Consider the following 21,681-nt stretch of genomic DNA (forward strand, 5'->3'; position numbering starts at 1 on the left):
TACAGCCCCGCGCGGCTGGCGAGCACCGTATTAACCGCCCGGCGGCGGCGGCTGGGCGCCAGCACCCCGTGCTCTGCAGCCGGGCTCGCGGTGCTCACAGGCACAGCAACGCACGGACACACGGATGCACACCTGGTCAAGCCAGGTAAGGGGGCGCTTCGATTTTGGAGGAGCCCTCCTCTTGACGCCGGGAATGATTGGGGGAGGGAATGGACGTTCCCAGCCCGCAAAACTTTCAAAGTTGAGATCAGAACCCCTGGAACGTGCTGTGGTTTTCCGGCGGTGGGGGTGGGGGTGGGGGTCGGGGAAAAGGGGGGCGGGACGGAGGGCGGAGCAGAGTTTAAGGTGCAAAGGATGCCTTTTGTTATCAGCCGGTTCCTTAGTCCTGTTAGGAGGGTTACCTCCTACAGACTGAGTGGTCAGAGGGCAGTACGAAATGACACTTAATGCTTTTGTTGTTTGAATGCAAATGTACCAGTTGAGGAGCTGCTTATAAGCTTAAAACACCGGCAGGTCATCCTGGCCAGAGGCCGACGTGTTGGGGTGTGTAGTGTGGGGCGAGTGTGGGAAGGGGACTGTCTGTCTCCGTCTCATTATCATGAGCAGATCTTGCTGATTAAAATGAGAATGCTTCTACTGTATCTCAGGTAGCCTGGGAGAATGGACCTCCGTGCGAGGGGAGTCTTGCAAAGGGAAAGTTGTAACCAAGTTGTTGAATGTCCTTTAGGAGACTCTTTGGCCATCAAAAAAGTGGAAATCTGGGTTAAATTAAAGAACTGTCAGAGCGGACGTGGTTTAAAAGAATGAAGCATTTTCTCTGCAAATTTGATAAGTCTGAACGTGAGCAGGACATTTCCTTACCAGAACAACAAGGCTTGGGGCTATGGTGTTTGAAACTGATATCTGTGGGCAAGAGGGCAGAGCTGAGGCATAAACCACAAACAGAATTCTCCCTCACCTCCAAATAATAGCTTATTCAGGAGGCTGGAGAGCATCAGGGCAACTTTACTAAACATGGAAGTTCCAATATGTCCAGTCCAGCTGGGGGGAGTGATGTCATCGCCACGTGTTTCCCACCAAGACACAAAAGCTCACTGGATGCTGGTACAATTAAGAGCCATGTTTAGACAAGAGCAGCTAACTTGGGCTGCTCCTCCCCAGCTCCATTAACTCCTTGATTTTCAAGCCATCTCTGGAGGCTGTGGTTCCTTCTGGTTGCCTCTGTGCCAGCTGTGTGTGGGGATCTCAAGGCTTCCTTGAGGATGGAGGAAGCTCCAGAGTAGTGGGTAATGCTAACGGGACTGTTTCTTTGCAAATGACAGTCTGCCTGAGGAGCTGGTTACTAATTGTGTGTGTGTGTGTGTGTGTGTGTGTGTCCAGTTGAAAGCCTGTTGGGTTTGGGGACTGTTTCATTGGTGTTCCTTCTGTTAGGACTGCTTGGGTCTCACACCATCTAATAGAATATTACTGATGACTGACTGTGTATTTGAGTCCCCTGAGCTCTCGCTCATGCTTAGTAATCCTAACATCTTGGCCATTTTTGCTCTCCAGGACCCAACAATGACTCTGAATAATGTCACCATGCGCCAGGGCACTGTGGGCATGCAGGCACAGCAACAGCGCTGGAGCATCCCAGCCGATGGCAGGCATCTGATGGTCCAGAAAGAGCCCTACCAGTACAGCCAGTGCAACCATTGCACTGCTGCCCCTGAGGACCACTGCCGCTGGAGCTGGTCCTCCAACTCCACGGACTCAGTCATCTCCTCTGAGTCAGGGAACACCCGCTACAGGGTAGTGCTCATAGGGGAGCAGGGGGTGGGCAAGTCCACTCTGGCCAACATCTTTGCGGGCGTGCATGACAGCATGGACAGCGACTGCGAGGTGCTGGGAGGTAGGTGGCCCAGCCCCAGCGGGCTTCTGTCTGTCAGCAGTGGTCCAGGCAGGAAGAGTGAGTGGGTGGGTCATTTATCTGCAGAGTTGGGAACTGAGGTTATGCATTGTTGGCATTGGCTGGGAAGCTGAGTCCCCAGAAAAGCTCTGGCACTGGCCCCCATGACAAGAAAATGAAAATGCTCATAGATAAAACCAGCCCAGAAAAGGAATCTCTTCGATTCCAGCTCTAAAGGGACTGGGGGACACTGATTAAAGAGGGCAGAGCCAGAGGGTCCAGCTCCCACTTTTGGCTTTTACCAGTTGACCTGGACCTTTCAAGAGCTCAGTGTAGACACAGCTTTTTTTTTTTTTATGGTTATTCCTAAAACCAAACCGATTTGAAAAACCAACTCATTAGTTTACTTCCACCAATGTTAGAGTCTCTTGAAAGTGTAAGTAGTTTAAAATCTGTATTTGTAATATTGAAATAATACAATATTTTTAAATATTTTGAATTATAACAGTGATGATACGTATGTTTGTGTAGCCTCTTAGTTTTTCAAGACAGTTTCCCTGTACAATCTCATTTAAAATATATATTATTTAAGCACTACCTGTTTCCAAAACTGATTTGAGGTGACAGAATCCAAAATGCATGTATGACTCAAATACGTCTAAAGCATAGCACTATATTCCGGGAAATTATATGAGGATCTTAGTAGTTAATGGTTTTTATAGTGTCTTGCAGCCACGGCTTCTACGAGTATCTTACCATACATGTACAAGGTGGCTGCAAGTCCCAATTTGCAGTTGTAGAAATAAAGAGATTGCCAGTACTTGTCTAAGTGGCATGCTCTGTCTGTACTCTCAGTTGTGAATCACAGCTGAATCACAGACTTCCAGAGTAGGAAGATGCCTCATTGATGACTTAGTTCTGTCCTGCACTTGCTGCATAGGAATCCCGGTCCTTCCTCAGTACTGTCTGCCCACTTCCACTAAATGTTTATCCTCCTTGACTATCTCTACTGTTAGAGACTTAACTGCTTCAGAAGGTAGCTCCTGAACTGGGCTACAAATGATGACTCATTGATAGAACATTGATTTCTCACACTGGAATCTCAGAGAGTATAGCTAAATGAGTGAAGGAGGAGATAGGGTCAGTATTGCACATTTTCTTTTTCTTTGTAAAGGATGACTGTGGCTATAGGAGAAATGGGGGAGCTAACATCTAGAATCATTTGCAATGGGAGAGGCACTTTATTGGGTGCCTTATATTTGCTACTGTTTATTTTGGTCCTCATAAAATTCCTGTACTCATGAATAAACTGAGTCTCAGGGATACTAAGTGGCTTATCTAGAATCACCCAGTGGGTTAGCTGTGATTAGAACTTGGGGTTTTATAATTTTAGTTTGGTGTTGTTCTTATTCTACCATTGATGGGGAATCTGCTATGTGCCAGGCACTGTGCTAAATACTTCACATAAGTTTTCTTTGATAATACTTGACAAATTGAACGAATTTGGTACTTAATACCTGTATTTTACAGGTGATGCAATGGAGGCTTATGAAGTCAAATGGCTTTCCCAGGGTGAAAAAAGCCAGACCATGGTATGACCAGGATTCAAATCTAGTTGTGGTTGAACGCAAATCCTGTGTCCCTTCACTGTATCCTGCAGCCCTTGGATTTAGTGTTCAAATACTATACGACAGCACTTTCGGCTGGGTTTGGCCACATGCCTGGTCTATTCTAGGCTGTCTAGTCCTCAGTGATGAATCAGGTACAGCATATTCTCTTAGGAAGGAGCTGAGTATCAGTGGCTATAACTCAGAGCAAGGAAAAATTCATGAAGACCTTAAGAAGTAACAATTAAGTGCTTTGGGGATAGGCATAAGGAAGAGACCAACTGAGAGTTTTTTTTGTTTTTTTTTTTAAGAGGGAGGAATTGAAAAAGTAGATAGCACACTTTCAAAAATGTTTATTGATTAGAGTGGCATCTATGCAGAGGGTGGTATCCCCATAAGCATAGAGCATGAAGACCAAGTCATACCTGGAATTTGGGAAGGCAGGCTTCTATATTTAGGAAACTTCTTTGTTTAATGGGGGCAGAGGGGAGACTCTTTTTCTTATTTCCTCAAGTAGAGAGTCTTTGACAACAAGAAGTTTCTCAGGTGTGTCCTATTTGAGTAACTTAATCTATACCGTCTAGGATTACATCCCTTATCTCTAGGTGGCTGTTGGAATCACTAGTTGGCTTTATGTATCCCAAGAGGAGGGTTTTCCAAGGCATACCCCTACATTGTTCTTTTTTCAGCATTAACCATAAGAAAAATCTATGTAATACTCTCATCATTATTTCTCCTAATAAAGATGGATGTTGTATGGTTATATTACAATAATCTTATGACTGTGTACACATTTAATGCTATTCATTCATTTACTCATTCATCCATTCCATTCTTCATCCCTGAATAATTAGTTACTGAACATATACCATGTAACTTAGTGAAGCACTTTGGAGATACACAAAGAGTCAGGGGGCTTCTACCCTAAAGATGCTTATATTATATGCAATAGAGATCAGATATACACCAACTATAACTCAAGATAAGGTGTGATAATTGTCTAGAAATAGGTGCAAAGACAGTGCTGTGAGAATTCAGAGGAGAACAGATGACTTCTGCCTGTAGAAATCAGAAAAGGGTTCATGGAAGAAGTGGTCTCTGAGCTGGACCCTCAGGACAATAAGGATTTGTGAGCCCTGAGAGATGAGGAGGTACTGCACATACACACAGGCAGTGCCAGAATGAGCACCGGGCTTGCAGTCTGATCATGGGGAGTGGAACCCAGCCTTAATACTGACTTAGCTGGTTGCTCTTGGACAAGATACTCCTCAAGCTTCCTCATTAGTAAAATAGGGATAATACCTACTACACAGGATACTAAGAGGATTAAAGGAGATAACATATATTAAGCATGTAGCATAGTGCCTGCACTTAGCAAGTATGAAATGAGTATTATTAGTTAGAGCTAATTCTGAATCTACCATTTCCTTTCCTAATGCTTATATTTCAAAACTGGCACTTTCATTGCTTGTAGTCCCGATCCACTTTGGTCACTCTTAGGTGGGGCCCTGTGAGACTCACAAAGGAGACATGAACCATTAGAGGGGAGGACAGTATTCTTAGAGCAGCTGTTTCTTCCAGGGTTCCTTGGGATCCCTTCAGCTATGAAAGCTGAAAGCACTTGAGAGTTTTGGGGGAGAGGGATTCTGGAGTCTCAGAACTTTTGAGGGGCTGCAGGAGCAAGTCCAAGCATGTGAGAGAACTCCTGTGCAGCTTCCACACATAGCACTTGAGCCAGTCTTGTGCAGAAGTGTCCTTCAAGCCCAATGGGGATCACATGAGAAAAGACAAATCGAGGTTCACTAGCCCAGGGAAAATGGCTACTGACTGTAATTGCCCAATCATAGAAACTCCATCTCACCCTTTCAGCATGATCTCTCTTTTATTATTTTTATTAAATTTATTGGAGTGACAATTGTGAGCAAAATTACATAGATTTCAGGTGTACAATTCTGTATTACATGATCTATAAATCCCATTGTGTGTTCATCACCCAGAGTCAGTTCTCCTTCCATCACCATATACTCGATCCCCCTTACCCTCATCTCCCACCCCCCACCCCCTGCCCCCCTTACCCTCTGGCAACCACTAAACTATTGTCTGTGTCTATGAGTTTCTGTTTCTCATTTGTTTGTCTTGTTCTTTTGTTGTTTTTGGTTTATATACCACATATCAGTGAAATCACATGGTTCTCTGCTTTTTCTGTCTGACTTGTTTCGCTCAGTATTACTCTCTCAAAATTGATCCATGTTGTCACAAATGTTCCTATATCATCTTTTCTTACTGCTGAATAGTATTCCATCGTGTATATATACCACAACTTCTTTATCCATTCATCTATCGAAGGACATTTTGGTTGTTTCCAGGTCTTGGCCACCGTAAACAAAGCTGCAATGAACATTGGAGCACACGTGTCTTTATCTCTAAATGTTTTCAGATTTTTTCGGTAGATACCCAGGAGAGGGATTTCTGGGTCATATGGCAATTCTATTCGTAATTTTTTGAGGAACCTCCACACTGCCTTCCATAACGGCTGCACCAGTCTGCATTCCCACCAACAGTGTATGAGGGTTCCTTTTTCTCCACAGCCTCTCCAACACTTGTTACTATTTGTCTTGTTGATGATAGCCATTCTGACTGGGGTGAGGTGATATCTCATTGTGGTTTTGATTTGCATTTCTCTGATGATTAGTGATGTTGAGCATTTTTTCATATGTCTATTTGCCATTTGTATGTCCTCTTTGGAGAAATGTCTCTTCAAGTCCTCTGCCCATTTTTCAATTGTGTTGTTTGTTTTTTTTTTGTTGAGTTGCATGAGTTCCTTGTATATTCTGGATACTAGCCCCTTATCGGAGGCACTGTTTGCAAAAATCTTCTCCCATTCAGTTGGTGGCCTCTTTATTTTGTTGATGGTTTCTTTTGCTGTGCAGAAGCTTTTAAGTTTCATATAGTCCCATTTATTTATTTTAGCTTTTACTTCCATTGCCTTTGGAGTCAAGTTCATAAAACGCTCTTTGAACCCAAGGTCCATAAGTTTAGTACCTATGTTTTCTTCTATGCAGTTTATTGTGTCAGATCTTATGCTTAAGTCTTTGATCCATTTTGAATTAACTTTGGTACATGGTGACAAATAGCAGTCCAGTTTCATTCTTTTGCACGTGACTGTCCAATTCTCCCAGCACCATTTATTGAAGAGGCTGTCTTTGCCCCATTGTATGTTTTTAGCTTCTTTGTCAAAAATTATCTGTCCATATTTATGTGGTTTTATTTCTGGGTTCTCAATTCTATTCCATTGGTCTATGTGTCTGTTTTTCTGCCAATACCATGCTGTTTTGATTATTGTAGCCCTGTAGTACAAGCCAAAGTCAGGAAGTGTGATACCTCCATTATTGTTCTTTTTTCTTAAGATTGCTTTGGCTATTCAGGGTCTTTTGTGGTTCCAAACAAATCTGATGATTTTTTGTTCTATTTCTTTAAAATATGCCATTGGGATTTTGATGGGGATTGCATTAAATCTGTATATTGCTTTGGGTAATATGGCCATTTTAACTATGTTGATTCTTCCAATCCATGAGCACGGAATGTCTTTCCATTTCTTTGTGTCTTCTTCAATTTCTTTCAAAAATGTCTTATAGTTTTCAGCATATAGGTCTTTCACATCCTTGGTTAAGTTTATTCCTAGGTATTTTATTCTTTTTGCTGCAATTGCAAAAGGAATTGTTTTTTTTATTTCTTTTTCTGAGATTTCATTGTTAGTATATAGGAAGGCAATGGACATTTGTGCGTTGATTTTGTAGCCGGCAACTTTACTGTATTCGTTGATTGTTTCTAATAGCTTTTTGGTGGAGTCTGTAGGGTTTTCTATATATAGCATCATGTCATCTGCAAAGAGTGATAATTTAACTTCTTCATTCCCAATTTGGATGCCTTTTATTTCTTACTCTTGCCTGATTGCTCTGGCAAGGACTTCCAACACTATGTTGAAAAGCAGAGGTGATAGGGGACATCCCTGTCGTGTTCCTGAACGTAGAGCAAAGGGCTTAAGTTTTTCTCCATTAATTATGAGATTAGCAGAGGGCTTGGCATATATGGCCTTTATTATGTTAAGGTATTTTCCTTCTATACCCATTTTATTAAGTGTTTTAATCATAAATGGATGTTGTATCTTGTCAAATGCTTTTTCTGCATCAATTGATATAATCATATGATTTTTGTCCTTTATTTTGTTTATGTGATGTATCACATTGATGGATTTGCGTATGTTGAACCATCCTTGTGCCCCGGGGATGAACCCCACTTGGTCGTGATGAATAATCTTTTTAATGCATTGTTGTATTTGATTTGCTAGAATTTTATTTTGGATTTTTGCATCGGTATTCATCAGAGTTATTGGTCTGTAGTTTTCTTTTTTTGTGCTGTCCTTACCAGGTTTTGGTATCAGGGTAATGTTGCCCTCATAGAATGAGTAGGGAGTACTGTCTCTTCTTCAATTTTTTGGAAGAGTTTGTGCAAGATTGGTATTAGATCCTCTTTGAAGGTTTGGTAGAATTCACTAGTGAAGCCATCTGGTCCCGGACTTTTGCTTTCAGGAAGGTTTTGGATGACTGATTCAATTTCTTTTTTTTTTTTTTTTTAACTTTTGAAAAAATATTTTTATTAAAAATATAGCTAACATATAATATGATATTAGTTTTAGGGGTACACCATAGTTATTTATAAACATTTATAAACCTAAAGATTTGAGACTGATTCAATTTCGTTACTGGTGATCGGTCTGTTTAAATTTTCCAGTTCTTCATGGTTCAGCCTTGGAAGGCTATATGTTTCTAAGAACTTGTCCATTTCTTCTAGGTTGTTGAATTTGGTGGCATATAGTCCTTCATAGTATTCTTGAATGATTCTTTGTAGTTCTGTGGTGTCCGTGATAACTTCCCCTTTTACGTTCTGATTTTGTTAATCAGTGTCTTCTCTCTTTTTATCTTAGAAAGTCTAGCCAAGGGTTTGTCAATTTTGTTAATCTTTTCAAAGAACCAGCTCTTTGTGACATTAATTTTTTCTATTGTCTTTTTGTTGTCTATTTCATTTAGTTCTGCTCTAATTTTTGTTATTTCTTTTCTTCTGCTGACCTTGGGTTTTACTTGTTCTTCTTTTTCTAGTTCTTTAAGGTGTAACATGAGGTTATTTATTTGGGAGTTTTCTTGTTTCTTGAGATAGGCCTGTAATGAGATAAATTTCCCTCTTAAAACTGCTTTCGCTGCATCCCAAAAATTTTGGTAGGATGTATTTTCATTGTCATTTGTTTCTATGTATCTTTTGATCTCTCCTCTAACTTCTTCTTTGACCCAGTCCTTCTTTAAAAGTATGTTGTTTAATCTCCATGTATTTGTGTTTTTTCCCGCTTTCTTTTTGCAATTGATATCGAATTTCAAAGCCTTGTGATCAGAGAATATGCATGGTATGATTGCAGTCTTCTTAAATTTGCTGAGGCTGATTTTATGTCCCACTATATGGTCTATCCTTGAGAATGTTCCATGTACACTAGAAAAGAATGTATAGTCTGATGTTTTAGGATGAAGTGCTCTATAAATGTCAATTATGTCCATTTCATCTAATGTGTCATTTAGGGCTGCTGTTTTGTTCTTTATTTTCTCTTTCGATGATCTATCCATAGCTGTCAATGATGTATTTAAGTCCCCTAGTATAATTGTGTTTTGGTCAATTTCTCCCTTTAGTTCTGTTAGTAGTTGCTTGGTATATTTCGGTGCTCCTGATTGGGGGCATAAATATTGATGACTGTTATGTCTTCTTGTTGTACAGTCCCCTTCACCATTATGAAATGTCCATCTTTGTCTCTTGTTATCTTTTTCACCTTGAAGTCTGTTTCATCTGCTATCATTATGGCTACACCTGATTTTCTCTGGATACCATTTGCTTGGAGTGTCAATTTCCACCCTTTCACTTTGAGTCTATGCTAGTCCTTGTAGCTGAGACGTGTCTCTTGGAGACAGCATATGGTTGGGTTTAGTTTTTTGATCCAATCTGCTACTCTGTGCCTTTTTATTGGTGAGTTCAGTCCATTTACATTTAGGGTGATTATTGATATGTGAGGATATCTTTTCATTCTATCTTTAGTTTTCTGGTAAGGCTGTGTCTCCATTGTTTCTTTGCCTTTTTGTTGTTGTCTATTATTTCTGTGTGGTGGTATTCTATGATGTTTCCCTCTGTTTCTTCTTTTATTACAGTATATATTTCAGTTCTGGATTTTTTTTCTGAGTGGTTACCCTTAAGTTTATGTAAAAGAAAGTTTGATATTTAGAGTATTCCATTTTCTTCATCATGCTTATTTTCTCCATTCCTATATTCCAGTTCAGGCCTTCACTCTCCCCCTTTTTATGGTTTGGTTGCCACAAATTGTCCCTGTTGGTGTTCGAAGACTCCTTTAGCATTTCTTGTAGTGCAGGTCGTGTATTAGAAAATTCCCTCAGTTTCTGTATGTCTGGAAAGGTCTTTATTCCTCCTTCATATCTAAAGGCTAAATTTGCTGAATATATTATTCTTGGCTCATAATTTCTCTCTTTCAATAGTTTGAATATTTGGCTCCACTCCCTTCTGGCTTGTAGAGTTTCTGCTGAAAAATCTGATGATAGTCTAATGGGCTTTCCTTTGTAAGTTACCATCTTCTTTTCTCTGACTGCCTTGAGGATTCTTTCTTGTCGTTGATTTTAGACAGCTTCAATACAATGTGCCTTGTAGAAGGCCTGTTGGGATGAGGTAATTAGGTGTCAATTTGCTTCTTGGATTCGAGGGTCCAGTTCTGTCCACAATGTGGGTAGTTCTCATCAACAATTTGTTTGAATATATTCTCTGTTCCCTTCTCTCTTTCTTCTCCTTCTGGTGTGCCCATTATTCTTATATAGCTCTTTCTGATGGAGTTAGAAAGTTCTTGTAGATTTCTTTCATTTCTTTTAACTCTCAAGTCTCTTTCTTTTTCTATCTGTGTAATTTCCAGGTTTCTATCTTGGATGTCACTGATTCTTTCCTCCCTCTGGTCAACTCTACTACCTAAGCTGGTTATTTCATTCTTAATTTCTTCTATTGAGTTCTTAATCTGCAGAAATTCTATTTGGTTCTTTCTTAAAATTTCAATCTCTTTCGTAAAATGCTCATGCTGTTCTTTGATTGTGTTTCTGAGTTCATTTAACTGCCTATCTGTGTTTTCTTGTATCTCGTTGAGTTTTTTCAGAACTGCAATCTTGAATTCTCTGTCATTTAAGTCACATATTTCTGTATCTTTAAGTGCCTTTTCTGGAGATTTTTCACTTTCCTTCTGAGCCATCTTGTTGCCTTGGTTATTCATGGCAATTACTGATTTACTATTTCTCTTCCTAGACATCTATAGGAGTGACTTCTGCAACAGGTTGATAGAAAGCGGTCTTTCTTTTGTTTGCCAGTACTTATTGGTAGAATGTTTTATTATTTCTCCAACTGCAACTTATTTTTCTTCTCCCACACGGTAGTGCTATGTTTTCTCTGCACTATTCCAACTTCTCACACAATGGGGGGATTCCCTGGGAGACGGGCTTCTCCTCTGTTAATAGTTCGTTTAGGTTACAGGGTACAGTGTCCTGGTGGGTATGCGGAGAGCTTTTGATGTTCCAAAGCTCTTCCAGCTCCAGATTCAGAGCCTGTGTGTTTCAGCAGTTCTGTTTACTCCTGCAGGGATCCGCCCAGATAGGTGGGGTCAGGGGCGGGGTGAGTTGTGAGAGGTGGCCCAGAGCAATGGCGGCGACCACCATCACAGCCGGTCCTGCTTCCACAGCTCCCTCCCTTTTGCTGGAACTAGTTGGGCTGCGAATTTGTGACTGCGGTCCACAGATCTCAGGACAGCAAGTATTCTATTCTTTTGATCTGACACTGCCTCTGTTCTGTTTCTAGCATCGGGCAGGTGGGGGCGGGGCGAGCTCTGGATGGGTAGTGAGGGGGTGGCTAGTCTAAGTGCCTAAGTCTTCCGTTCTCTGCTTGGCAGTGAGGACTTAAACCACCGTTTTCAGCCATCTTCCCTCAGTCTTTTCTCCGAGGTCTCTGCCTTGAGTGTTCGGTTCAGCCGTGTTGTATGCTGCCCCCTCAGCCCTGTGGGCCATAAGCGGACCCTAGCGGTCCGAGTTCTTCCCTCTCCCACAGCTGTGGTAGTTCCCGGATGCAGCGAGTTCGGAGCACTGAGCTAGGTCTGTGTCCTGTGACCCCGCGTCTCCGTCTCTGCTCTTCTCCCTTCTCTCCTCCCCCGCTCACGTGATTTGCCCACCTGTAGGTGACTTCGCTAGTGGGCCTCTTCGTCTTGCCTGTCTGCTGTGCAGGGAGTCCTTTGGGGAGTTGTTGTTGTTCGATTCGTTGTAAATTCCAGGGGAGCTTTATAGAGGCTCACCTCATGCCGCCATTTTGATCACATAGTCGTGTATTCCTTTTCTTTTTTCCTTTTTAAAATTTTTATTGGGGGATATCAGGGAACAGTGTGTTTTTCCAGGACCCATCAGCTCCATGTCAAATCGTTGGTTGCAATCTAGTTGTAGGAGGGCGCAGCTCAGCTCCAAGTCAAGTCACTGTTTTCAATCTATTTGTCGAGGACGCAGCTCATTGGCCCATGTGGGAATCAAACCGGCGACCTTGGTGTTATTATGAGCTCTGTGCTCGAACCACTGCGCCAACTGGCCACCTGTAGTATATTTATTTTCTAGCAAAATTTTCTGCATGACCCTTTTAAGTAAAAGTGTTGCCTGTTTGCCTGATTCCTATATCACTGTTCTTTTATTTCTAGAAGATACATATGAGCGAACACTGATTGTTGACGGGGAAAGTGCGACAATTATACTCCTGGACATGTGGGAAAATAAGGTATGTGGAGTCCAGAGCTCTCTGTAAATTTCTTCAGGGTTTGCCTTCCAACAAACTGTTGGGTACGAGGGTGACCTTGCCTTTTTTGGTGTTCCAGATGAAGTAGGTTCATTCTCTTGATTAAAAGCTTTTACTGCTTTTTTTTGAGACTGTTTTAAGGAACAGGTCATTCACAGATGAGCTCTGAATAACAAGCAAGTTGCCCTTAGTTATATTTAAAAATACAAAAAATGTACTCATTTTAGGGAAAGTGCTAATAGGTATGAATGATAATTTTAAACTATATAAAACCATATTACACGAAGTTGACATTCTCACTACTAGTCTTCAACATTTGCTTTTTAAAGATTTGGGGCTTCTGTGCATATAGGCTAGACTTTCTATTTATTAAGAACCCTCCTAGCCTCACAAAAGGGTTCTAAATTTTATCACTTGGGAAAGGCAAAAGGAAGTTCTTTGGAAGTCAGAAAAGGCTCATTGTTGGTAGTTTAGATAGAAATTGGAAATAATGTTTGGCAGAATCATTGTATAATTTGTCAACTCGTGCTGTAGGAGGAATTGGACAGTAAAAACTTCTTGGCATAAGTAGTTTATGGGCTAGCAGTCTTTACAGCCACCAGACATCTTGCAGCCATGGAAGACTGATGCATTTTGGGGAGTTGGAATAAGGTTTCTTCCTTTCTCACATCAGCCATGGTACTTCAGGATACATGCATTGTTTCTTTGCAAACTGATGCCTCATGTTCCAGGCCAAACTGCACTCATGGAAAATCTTCTCATTTCATTAGGGGGAGAATGAGTGGCTCCAAGACCACTGCATACAAGTTGGTGAAGCCTACCTGATTGTCTACTCCATCACAGACCGAGCCAGCTTTGAGAAAGCATCTGAGCTGCGAATTCAGCTCCGCAGGGCCCGGCAGACAGAGGACATTCCTATAATTTTGGTTGGCAACAAAAGTGACCTGGTGCGGTGCCGAGAGGTGTCTGTTTCAGGTAAAAGTAGTGGTGCTAATGTCATAGATATAATCTCTGGGTCACCTGCATTTTCTTTCAAACAGGTATTCTTTTTTTTCTCTTTCATGAAGCTGGAACCAGGAGTTCATTAAAATGCTACATGGACGTTTATGTATACCCTAAGACTCCCACCTTCCTGGTAGATCATCTCTATGCTGGGTGCTGCTCCCTTGTTCAACTTGTCGACCTGTAGAATTCCAGTTTTCCCACCCCCAAGGGTTTCCCTGGAATTCCTTTAGGGAGGAGATTGTGCTCAGGGGTTTATTGGCAGTCCTTAATGTTTTCTGCTGGTCCTTTCTATTCTCGAGAGAGATCTCAAGAGTTCAGGGAAGTGGAAATAGCATCTTCATGCAAGAAGGATGGGAACTCTGATTTAGGGGAACTGTGGGAAATTGTTTTATTGAGAATAAGGATTCTACTCTGGCTGCCTCTGGTTCCTGTAGACCCTGGAAACACCCTCCTACCCATACTCTTTGCTTTCTAAATTCAGTTAAGACATCAGTCTGGACTCGTGCAGGTGGGAAAATTGGGCGAGCAGGGGAAGAGGGAAGGGAGCAGAGTGGAGACGCAGCTTGCATCTGTGGCTGTGGGGACATGGTCCGCACTTTCAGCTGTGGAGGTGTGGCCCACATCTGTGGCTGTGGAAATGTGGCCCGCAGCTTGGGCTGTGGAGGTGTGGCCCACATCTGCGGCTGTAGAAATGAACCTGCATCTGAGGCAGTGGAAACACCACCGACACTCGCAGCTGCAGAGATGCAGGGGATCCCAGAACGAACAGAGAACACAAAAGCCAGGAGGTGGGCTCTTTCCCTGCATCCCACAGCTGATTTCTCCCGCTGAGGAGGCAGCATATCCAGCATTTGAGGCAATAACCTCAGCTGATACCTCCAGTTAAGCCCTAGGCTGGACAAAGGACACAAACTCCATACCTGGGCCTCTCCCCTGGCTCTTCCAATCCTACCCCCGCCCTTTCAGAGACTTGAACTGGCCCCTGAACTGAGGAGTGGTGTCAGATTACAGAGGAGCCATAGTGCTCAGGCTCTGGGAAGACTGGCGGGCGGCTCCCTTAAGATCAGGAACAAGGCAAAGTTGCCCACTTTCTCCAGTTCTAGTCAACATAGTGCTGGAAGTTCTAGCCACAGCAATCAGACAAGAAAAAGGAATAAAAGGCATCCAAATTGGTAAGGAGGAAGTAAAACTGTCATTATATGCAGATGATATGATACTATATTTAGAGAACCCTAAAGACTCCACCAAGAAACTATTAGAGCTGATAGATGAATTTAGTAAAGTAGCAGGATACAAAATTAATATTCAGAAATCAGTTGCATTTGTATATACCAATAATAAAGAAGGATAAATTAAAAAAGCAATCCCATTTACAATTGCTCCAAAGAGTATAAAATACCTGGGAATAAATTTAACCAAAGAAGCAAAAGATCTGTACTCAGAAAATTATAAGACACTGAAGAAAGAAATGAAAGAAGATACAAATAGATGGAAATATATACCATGTTCATGGATAGGAAGAATTAATATAGTTAAAATGTCCATACTGCCTAAGGCAATATACATATTCAACGCAATTCCTATTAAACTACCAACGACGTTTTTCACAGAAATAGAACATATAATCCTAAAATTTATATGCGACCATAAAAGACCCCGGATAGCCGCAGCAATCTTGGGAAATAAGAACAAAGTGGGAGGTATAACAATACCTGACATCAAATTATACTACAAGGCTACAGTAATCAAAACAGCATGGTACTGGCATAAAAACAGACACATAGATCAATGGAAGAGAATAGAGAGCCCAGAAATAAATCCATGCCTATATGGCCATTTAATCTATGACAATGGAAGCAAGAATGTACGGTGGGGTAAAGACAGTCTATTCAATAAATGGTGCTGGGAAACCTGGATAGACACATGCAAAAAAATGAAGCTGGACCACCTCCTTACACCATATACAAAAATAAATTCAAAATGGCTTAAAGGCTGAAATGTAAGATCTGAAACCATAAAATTCCTAGAAGAAAATATAGGAAGAAACTTCACAGACATTACCCGGAATAAGATTTTTACTGATATATCCCCTCGCGCGAGGGAAGTAAGAGAAAAAATAAGCATGTGGGATTACATCAAATTAAAAAGTTGTTTCACAGCAAAGGAAACCATCAATAAAACAAAAAGGGATCCTACTGAATGGGAAAAGATATTTGCCAATGATATATCTGATAAGGGGTTAATATCACAAATTTATAAAAAACTCACTCACTCAACTCCAAAAAACAAAACAACCCAATTAAAAAATGGGCAGAGGAGATGAAGAGACATTTTTCTAAAAAGGACATACAGATGGCAAACAGACATATGAAGAAATGCTCAACCTTGCTAACCATCAGAGAAATGCAAATAAAAACCACAATGAGATACCACCTGCCCCCAGTCAAAATGGCTGTCATCAATAAATCAACAAACAACAAGTGCTGGCGCGGATGTGGAGAAAAGGAAATGCTTGTGCACCGTTGGTGGAAATGCAGATTGGTGCAGCCACTATGGAAAACAGTATGGAGGTATCTCAAAAATTTGGAAATGGACCTACCTTATGATCCAGCAATCCCACTCGTAGGTATCTATCCGGAGAAATCCAAAACTCCAATTCAAAAATCTTTATGCACTCCTATGTTTATTGCAGCACTATACACAATAGCCAAGACATGGAAATAACCGAAATGCCCATCGGTAGATGACTGGATTAAGAAACGGTGGTACATTTATACAATGGAGTATTACACAGCCATAAAGAAGAAAGAAATCTTACCATTTGCAACAACATGGATGGACCTAGAGAACATTATGTTAAGTGAAATAAGTCAGACAGAGAAAGACAAATACCATATGATCTCACTTATATGCAGAATCTAAAGCAAAGAATAAGTGAGTGAACTAATAAGAAACTGTTTTGGAGACATAGAGGAAAAACTGAGGGTTGCCAGATGGACGGGGGGTGGGGATAAGGGGGAAGGTGAGGGGTTTAGAAAATAGTCGTTAACCACAAGATGGCCACGTGGTTTTGAAAATTAATTTGGGGAACGTAATCAATAATGTAAAGATTTTGTAGGGTATCCGATGGACACGTGTCCCATTTGGGAGACCACCTCAGGGATGATGTAGATGCCTGATCTCTGCACTGTACACCTGAAGCTGAACAATAATGAATGCCAACTATAATTTTATATATATATATATATATATATATATATATATATATATATATATATATATATATATATGTATGTATATGGTTACAGGAAGTGGAGTACAGCATTAGGAATAGAGACAGTGGACATGCAATGGCTCTGTGCGATGTCAGAGGGATAGTGGATGGGGGAGGTGGGGTTCACACAGTGTAAGGGATATAAATGATAAACGTCTAAGTATTGCTTTGTCTTGTGCACCTGAAACTAATAAAAAAAAAACTGTTTAAAAAAAATGAGAGAAAATGCATAGTATCAATTTGTATGTGTGTGTGTGTGTGTGTGTGTGTATATATATATATATATATATATATATATATATATATACACACACATATATATGGCAAAAAATGTATAAACAATTTATGAATAGAAAAAAAAACTATTAAAATTATAATGCTCAATATATACCAATAACAAAAGATGAATACAAGTCATGTATACACTTTTTTGGCACCCCCGGTATATTATAATTGATTGTTAGGATACACAAAAATTGAATGATGAATGTTAACATTCGAAAGGGAGAAGGGAACAGGATCAGGACTTGAGAAAAAAGAGAATTACATTTTATTGGTAATGTTTTATTTCTACTTTTAAATGCTTTAATAAAAATAAGTAAAATAAAAAAAAAAAGACATCAGTCTGATGATGTCACATACATTTTTTCATATTTACTTTAGGTGTAGTTCCTATTTGCTGAGTGGGCACCCAAGTGCTACTGGGACCCTTAATATTTTATTGGGTTAACACAGATTTGGTAAAAGATTAAAAAATAACTTACTGCATTGCCAGGCTCTGCTCAGGAGAAAAGAAACCTGGTAAGCACTTAATAGACACAACCAGTTTGGGAATGTCTTACCCTTAGGATATGAGTATTTACAAGTGATCGTTTTTTGAAACCAAAACTTGGACACATAGTTATTAAATACAATGGAACATTTGAAATTGAGACTGTTCCAGAAAAGCTTGTTTGTATAGTTTTCTGTAACTGTATGATATATTTGTGAAATCTTCAAATTTTTTTTCAAAATATCTCATCAAATCTTAAAAAATATTTTTTAAAAGGAAAGCCATGTAGTAAAATTCTTATTTTTAATTCAGGAAACTGATCAGAATAAAGAGTTAAGAACATGAGCCTTGAACAATAATGAATGTCAACTACAAGTTTATATGTTATGTATATAGTTACAAGAAGTGGAATACAGCGTTAGGAATGTAGACAATGGAAATGTAATGGCTGTGTGTGATGTCAGAGGGATAGTGGATGGGGGGAAGGGGATTGATACAGTATGAGGGATATAAACGATAAATGTCTAACTATTACATTGTTTTGTGTACCTGAAACTAATAAAAATATATGGTGGAAAAAAAAAAAAAAAAAAGAACATGAGCCTGAGAATAAAGCAGGCCTGGATTCACATCTGCCACTTACAGGCTATGTGAATTCTCTCAAATTCTTAAAAGACTGCCCTCTCCACCCCCACAACCCCAGTTTCTTCATCTATCTGAAAGGGATAATGTATTTTTCAAGACTGTTGTGAGCATTCAGAAGTGTTTATAAAGCAATTCCCAGCACATAGTAAATGCAATAAATTAAGGCTATGGTTTTTACTGTTATAATAAATATTACTATATTTGATGAAATGAGACCTTCACACAGTGAATTTGGTAGGCCAGGTCTAAAGCCCATCTCTCCTGCTTCTGGGAATCTCCCTGTGAGACTCTTTGCTTCTATTTATGCCCTGGTCCGAGGACATGTGTCACAGTGGCCTCCTATACTCGTTGCATCTGTGACTGACTTAAAGTTACCTTGAGGACCATTTCAAGTCAGGAGTCCTCCAGCTTGGCTGTGTGCTGTGTGGGATCATACTGTGTAGCCCCTCTGACTTTCTTCTCCCCTCTGACTTTCTTCTCCCCTCTTCTCCCTCCTAGAAGGGCGAGCGTGTGCTGTGGTGTTCGACTGCAAGTTCATTGAGACCTCAGCAGCTGTCCAGCATAACGTGAAGGAGCTGTTTGAGGGGATTGTGCGGCAGGTCCGCCTTCGGCGAGACAGCAAGGAGAAGAACGAGCAGCGACTGGCCTACCAAAACAGGAGGGAGAGCATCCCCAGGAAAGCCAGGCGCTTCTGGGGAAAGATTGTGGCCAAAAACAACAAGAATATGGCCTTCAAGCTCAAGTCCAAATCCTGCCATGACCTCTGTGTGCTCTAGGCACCCAGAGTACCCAGATGTCCTCCTGGTGGACATCATTGAAGGCCATCAGGACTGATAATCTATATTAGATTGGATCCTTAAGTACTGTTAGATGTGGCTTCTCCTAGTGCATATGGGAATTAATGTGTTAGTGTCATGAGCAACAAAATACATGGGAAATGAAAGTCTTTGTAAAGATTCAGTATTTATTTACAGGAAAAGTCTGACCTTGCTACATGAACACCCAAGACTTGTTAGAGGATGTGTTTGGTGTTCACATATGTTTCCTCTCTCCTTTGGAGAGCAGAGGTTTGAAGCCCAGTAAAGAATGCCTAAAACAATAACATTTCATTATTACATTCCCCCCTCCTCCACTGTTCTGATAGGTGAATTTGAAGCCAATGGTCATAAACAATTATAAGAGTGTGTTAAAGTGTTTATTCAAAGGAGGGAGATCTTCTTTCTCTGTACCTTATATTCATGGAGCTAGGACTGTAGAATTGGGTTTATCATGATCATGACCATTATTGCTCCAACAAGCTGTGAAAGAAATGATGGACCTTGCTGGAAACTAAAGCTTAGTAAACAATTTTTGTTTCATGCCCACAGCTGAACATCGAAAAATTTATAGAATTGGGAACTGATACATGTACCATTATGGGTTCAAAAATTGTGTCTTTACTTCTGTGTCTTATAATTTTTTATTCAGGGGGAAATTATTTTAATCAAATTCTACTTAGTCAAACCATCATTTATGTTTCATTATTTTTAAAGTCATCTGAATTATTGATAACCTGGAGTGCAGAATGCCAAATTTTAAAATATAATCAAAGGTCTGAATTTTTATAGCACAAAACATAACTACTTCCAGTACTTTGAGTTGACCCTTGTATGCCACAGCTTTGCTCTATTTTTTGCTATTTTGCAAAATAATAACCATTTTAACATTTGATAAAGCATATTTATGACATGTTTCTTAATAAGAAAAATGTCCATTTTATTACCATTTTCTATCTTTTTCAGAATATACAAGTTTTTACCTATATATCTTATAATAAAAGAAATAAAATCTTTGAAAAAAGTGCATTCTTAACTGTTTTTCTTCCCCAAACAGGATGATTTTGATTACATATTTTGATATAGCTTTTAGAATAAACACATTCTAAAGAAATACACATATTATTTCATTTCTTCTTTTCATTAACAATAGGCGAGTCTTTATTTGTTTTAAAGAGTATCCCTGACATTTCTCTTTTGGAACCATGATTCACAAAAATGCAAAATTACTTTTGGCAGATACAGTTGGGAAGTATTTGGGGTCATCTAAATGCTAAGTTATAGTAAGAGCCAGATTGATCTCTCACTTTGGTCTGGCAAATTCCTGACTGAACAGATGGGCCTTGCTTTGCTCCTTGACGGCTCATGGTCCTAAGCTTGACTAAAGCATTAGAGGAAATTATAAAGGATTAGAAGAAAAATAAAAGGAAACATGATTTTCAGTCTGAGATCTAGTCAGGCAAGGCTTTAACCAAATCCTCCTCTCTGACATTAATATGGTTTGACATTAATCGTGTGGCACCTTTCCAATGGCGGTGTGAACCCCTGTTGCTGAACTGGAACTTCCTGGTGTTTGTAATCAGACACAAACTCATTGTGACAATCATGGGACCTCACATATTGACTAAAGTGACACAGTTTTAAAAGGTGTCTCTGCTTGGCTTTGTCCTCCTTTTCCCAAGTTCAGAGCAAAGGTTCCTATCTCTGTGCGCTTTGCATCTTTAAATTGCTCAAGGAAACTGTACAGGGAAGTGAGAAGAGTAATGATTCAAGTTACACAGGCCTGAGGTGAATCTTGCCTGGGCCAATTAACGTGAGTGTGTCTTTGTGGTAGTGAAAGGTTAAACCTTTCTAACCATCAGTTTTCTCATCCACAAAATGGATTTCCTAATAACACCAACCTTGTATGTTTGTTGTGAGATTGTATTTTAATCTGCTACTCTGTAAAGAGCTCAAGAGATGTCAGTTTTCATTGTCACAATGCCTTCCATTCTGCATACAGTTAGTTTTATATGTTTACCTCCCCAAATGGAATGGAAACTTCCTAAAATCAGGACCACTACTTCTTTTCCTTTTTATCCCTCTACTCTCTTTAGTGCAGTGCCTTGCATATATTGGGGCTTTCATAATGTTTCTTCTTGAATAGATCCTCCTAATGGCCCTGTGAGGTTGGCAGGCCATTTTACAGCAAACAGATTCAGGAGGATAGTGACTTGTCCAAGTGTGTCAAGGTGATAATTCTCTTGATCAGGAGTGGAGTCCAGATGTGACTCCAAGCCATTTGCATATTCTGTTATCCAAAACTGTTTCCTATAGACACAGCCCTTTTCATCCCATGTACTACCATACCACACACACACACACACACACACACACACACACACCCCACAGTGCACACAAATCACATACATATCACAGCCCTCCATACAGCACACACACACACACACACACACACACACCCCACAGTGCACACAAATCACATACATATCACAGCCCTCCATACAGCACACACACACGCACACACACACACACCACAGTGCACACAAATCACATACATATCACAGCCCTCCATACAGCACACACACACACACACAGCTTGGTAAGGTTTCGTAACCTTGGTATATCAGTGTCTCACAGCAGTGTTTGTGTCAACATATGGCAGTGTCTTGCTGAGTGGCATTCGTTATTGTTGTTGCCTGTTTTTGTGTGCCATTGCAAGAAAGTCTGAGCTTGAATTAGAGCAATGAACAAACATTAATCTTCTTGTT

The 21,681-nt window shown here is 40.3% G+C and overlaps 1 protein-coding gene across 2 annotated transcripts; it reads left to right on the forward strand.

Moving 5' to 3' along the window:
- The first annotated feature begins 8 nt into the window (after positions 1 to 8).
- GEM (GTP binding protein overexpressed in skeletal muscle) lies at positions 9 to 19,937 on the forward strand. 2 transcript variants are annotated; one of them, XM_019719222.3, is made up of 5 exons: positions 9 to 145; positions 1,552 to 1,891; positions 12,308 to 12,384; positions 13,173 to 13,377; positions 18,597 to 19,937. In XM_019719222.3, the coding sequence occupies exons 1-5, from the start codon at positions 125 to 127 to the stop codon at positions 18,872 to 18,874; spliced, it is 921 nt and encodes a 306-aa protein (XP_019574781.2). In that variant the 5' UTR covers positions 9 to 124; the 3' UTR covers positions 18,875 to 19,937. The 2 variants fall into 2 exon arrangements, with proteins under 2 accessions (XP_019574781.2, XP_019574782.2); XM_019719223.3 differs by having other exon boundaries at positions 18,600 to 19,937.
- The last annotated feature ends 1,744 nt before the right edge of the window (positions 19,938 to 21,681 follow it).

This window comes from Rhinolophus sinicus, chromosome 6, assembly GCF_057876585.1.
Source record: "Rhinolophus sinicus isolate RSI-liver-muscle chromosome 6, RSI-T2T, whole genome shotgun sequence".
Lineage (NCBI taxonomy): Eukaryota > Metazoa > Chordata > Mammalia > Chiroptera > Rhinolophidae > Rhinolophus > Rhinolophus sinicus.

Excerpts from the sequence above, each read along its gene's own strand:
- GEM (XM_019719222.3), top strand. The coding sequence starts at position 125 with ATGCACACCTGGTCAAGCCAG. Across the intron at positions 12,385-13,172 it reads TGGACATGTGGGAAAATAAG|GGGGAGAATGAGTGGCTCCA; the intron begins GTATGTGGAGTC and ends TCATTTCATTAG. Across the intron at positions 13,378-18,596 it reads CCGAGAGGTGTCTGTTTCAG|AAGGGCGAGCGTGTGCTGTG; the intron begins GTAAAAGTAGTG and ends TCTCCCTCCTAG.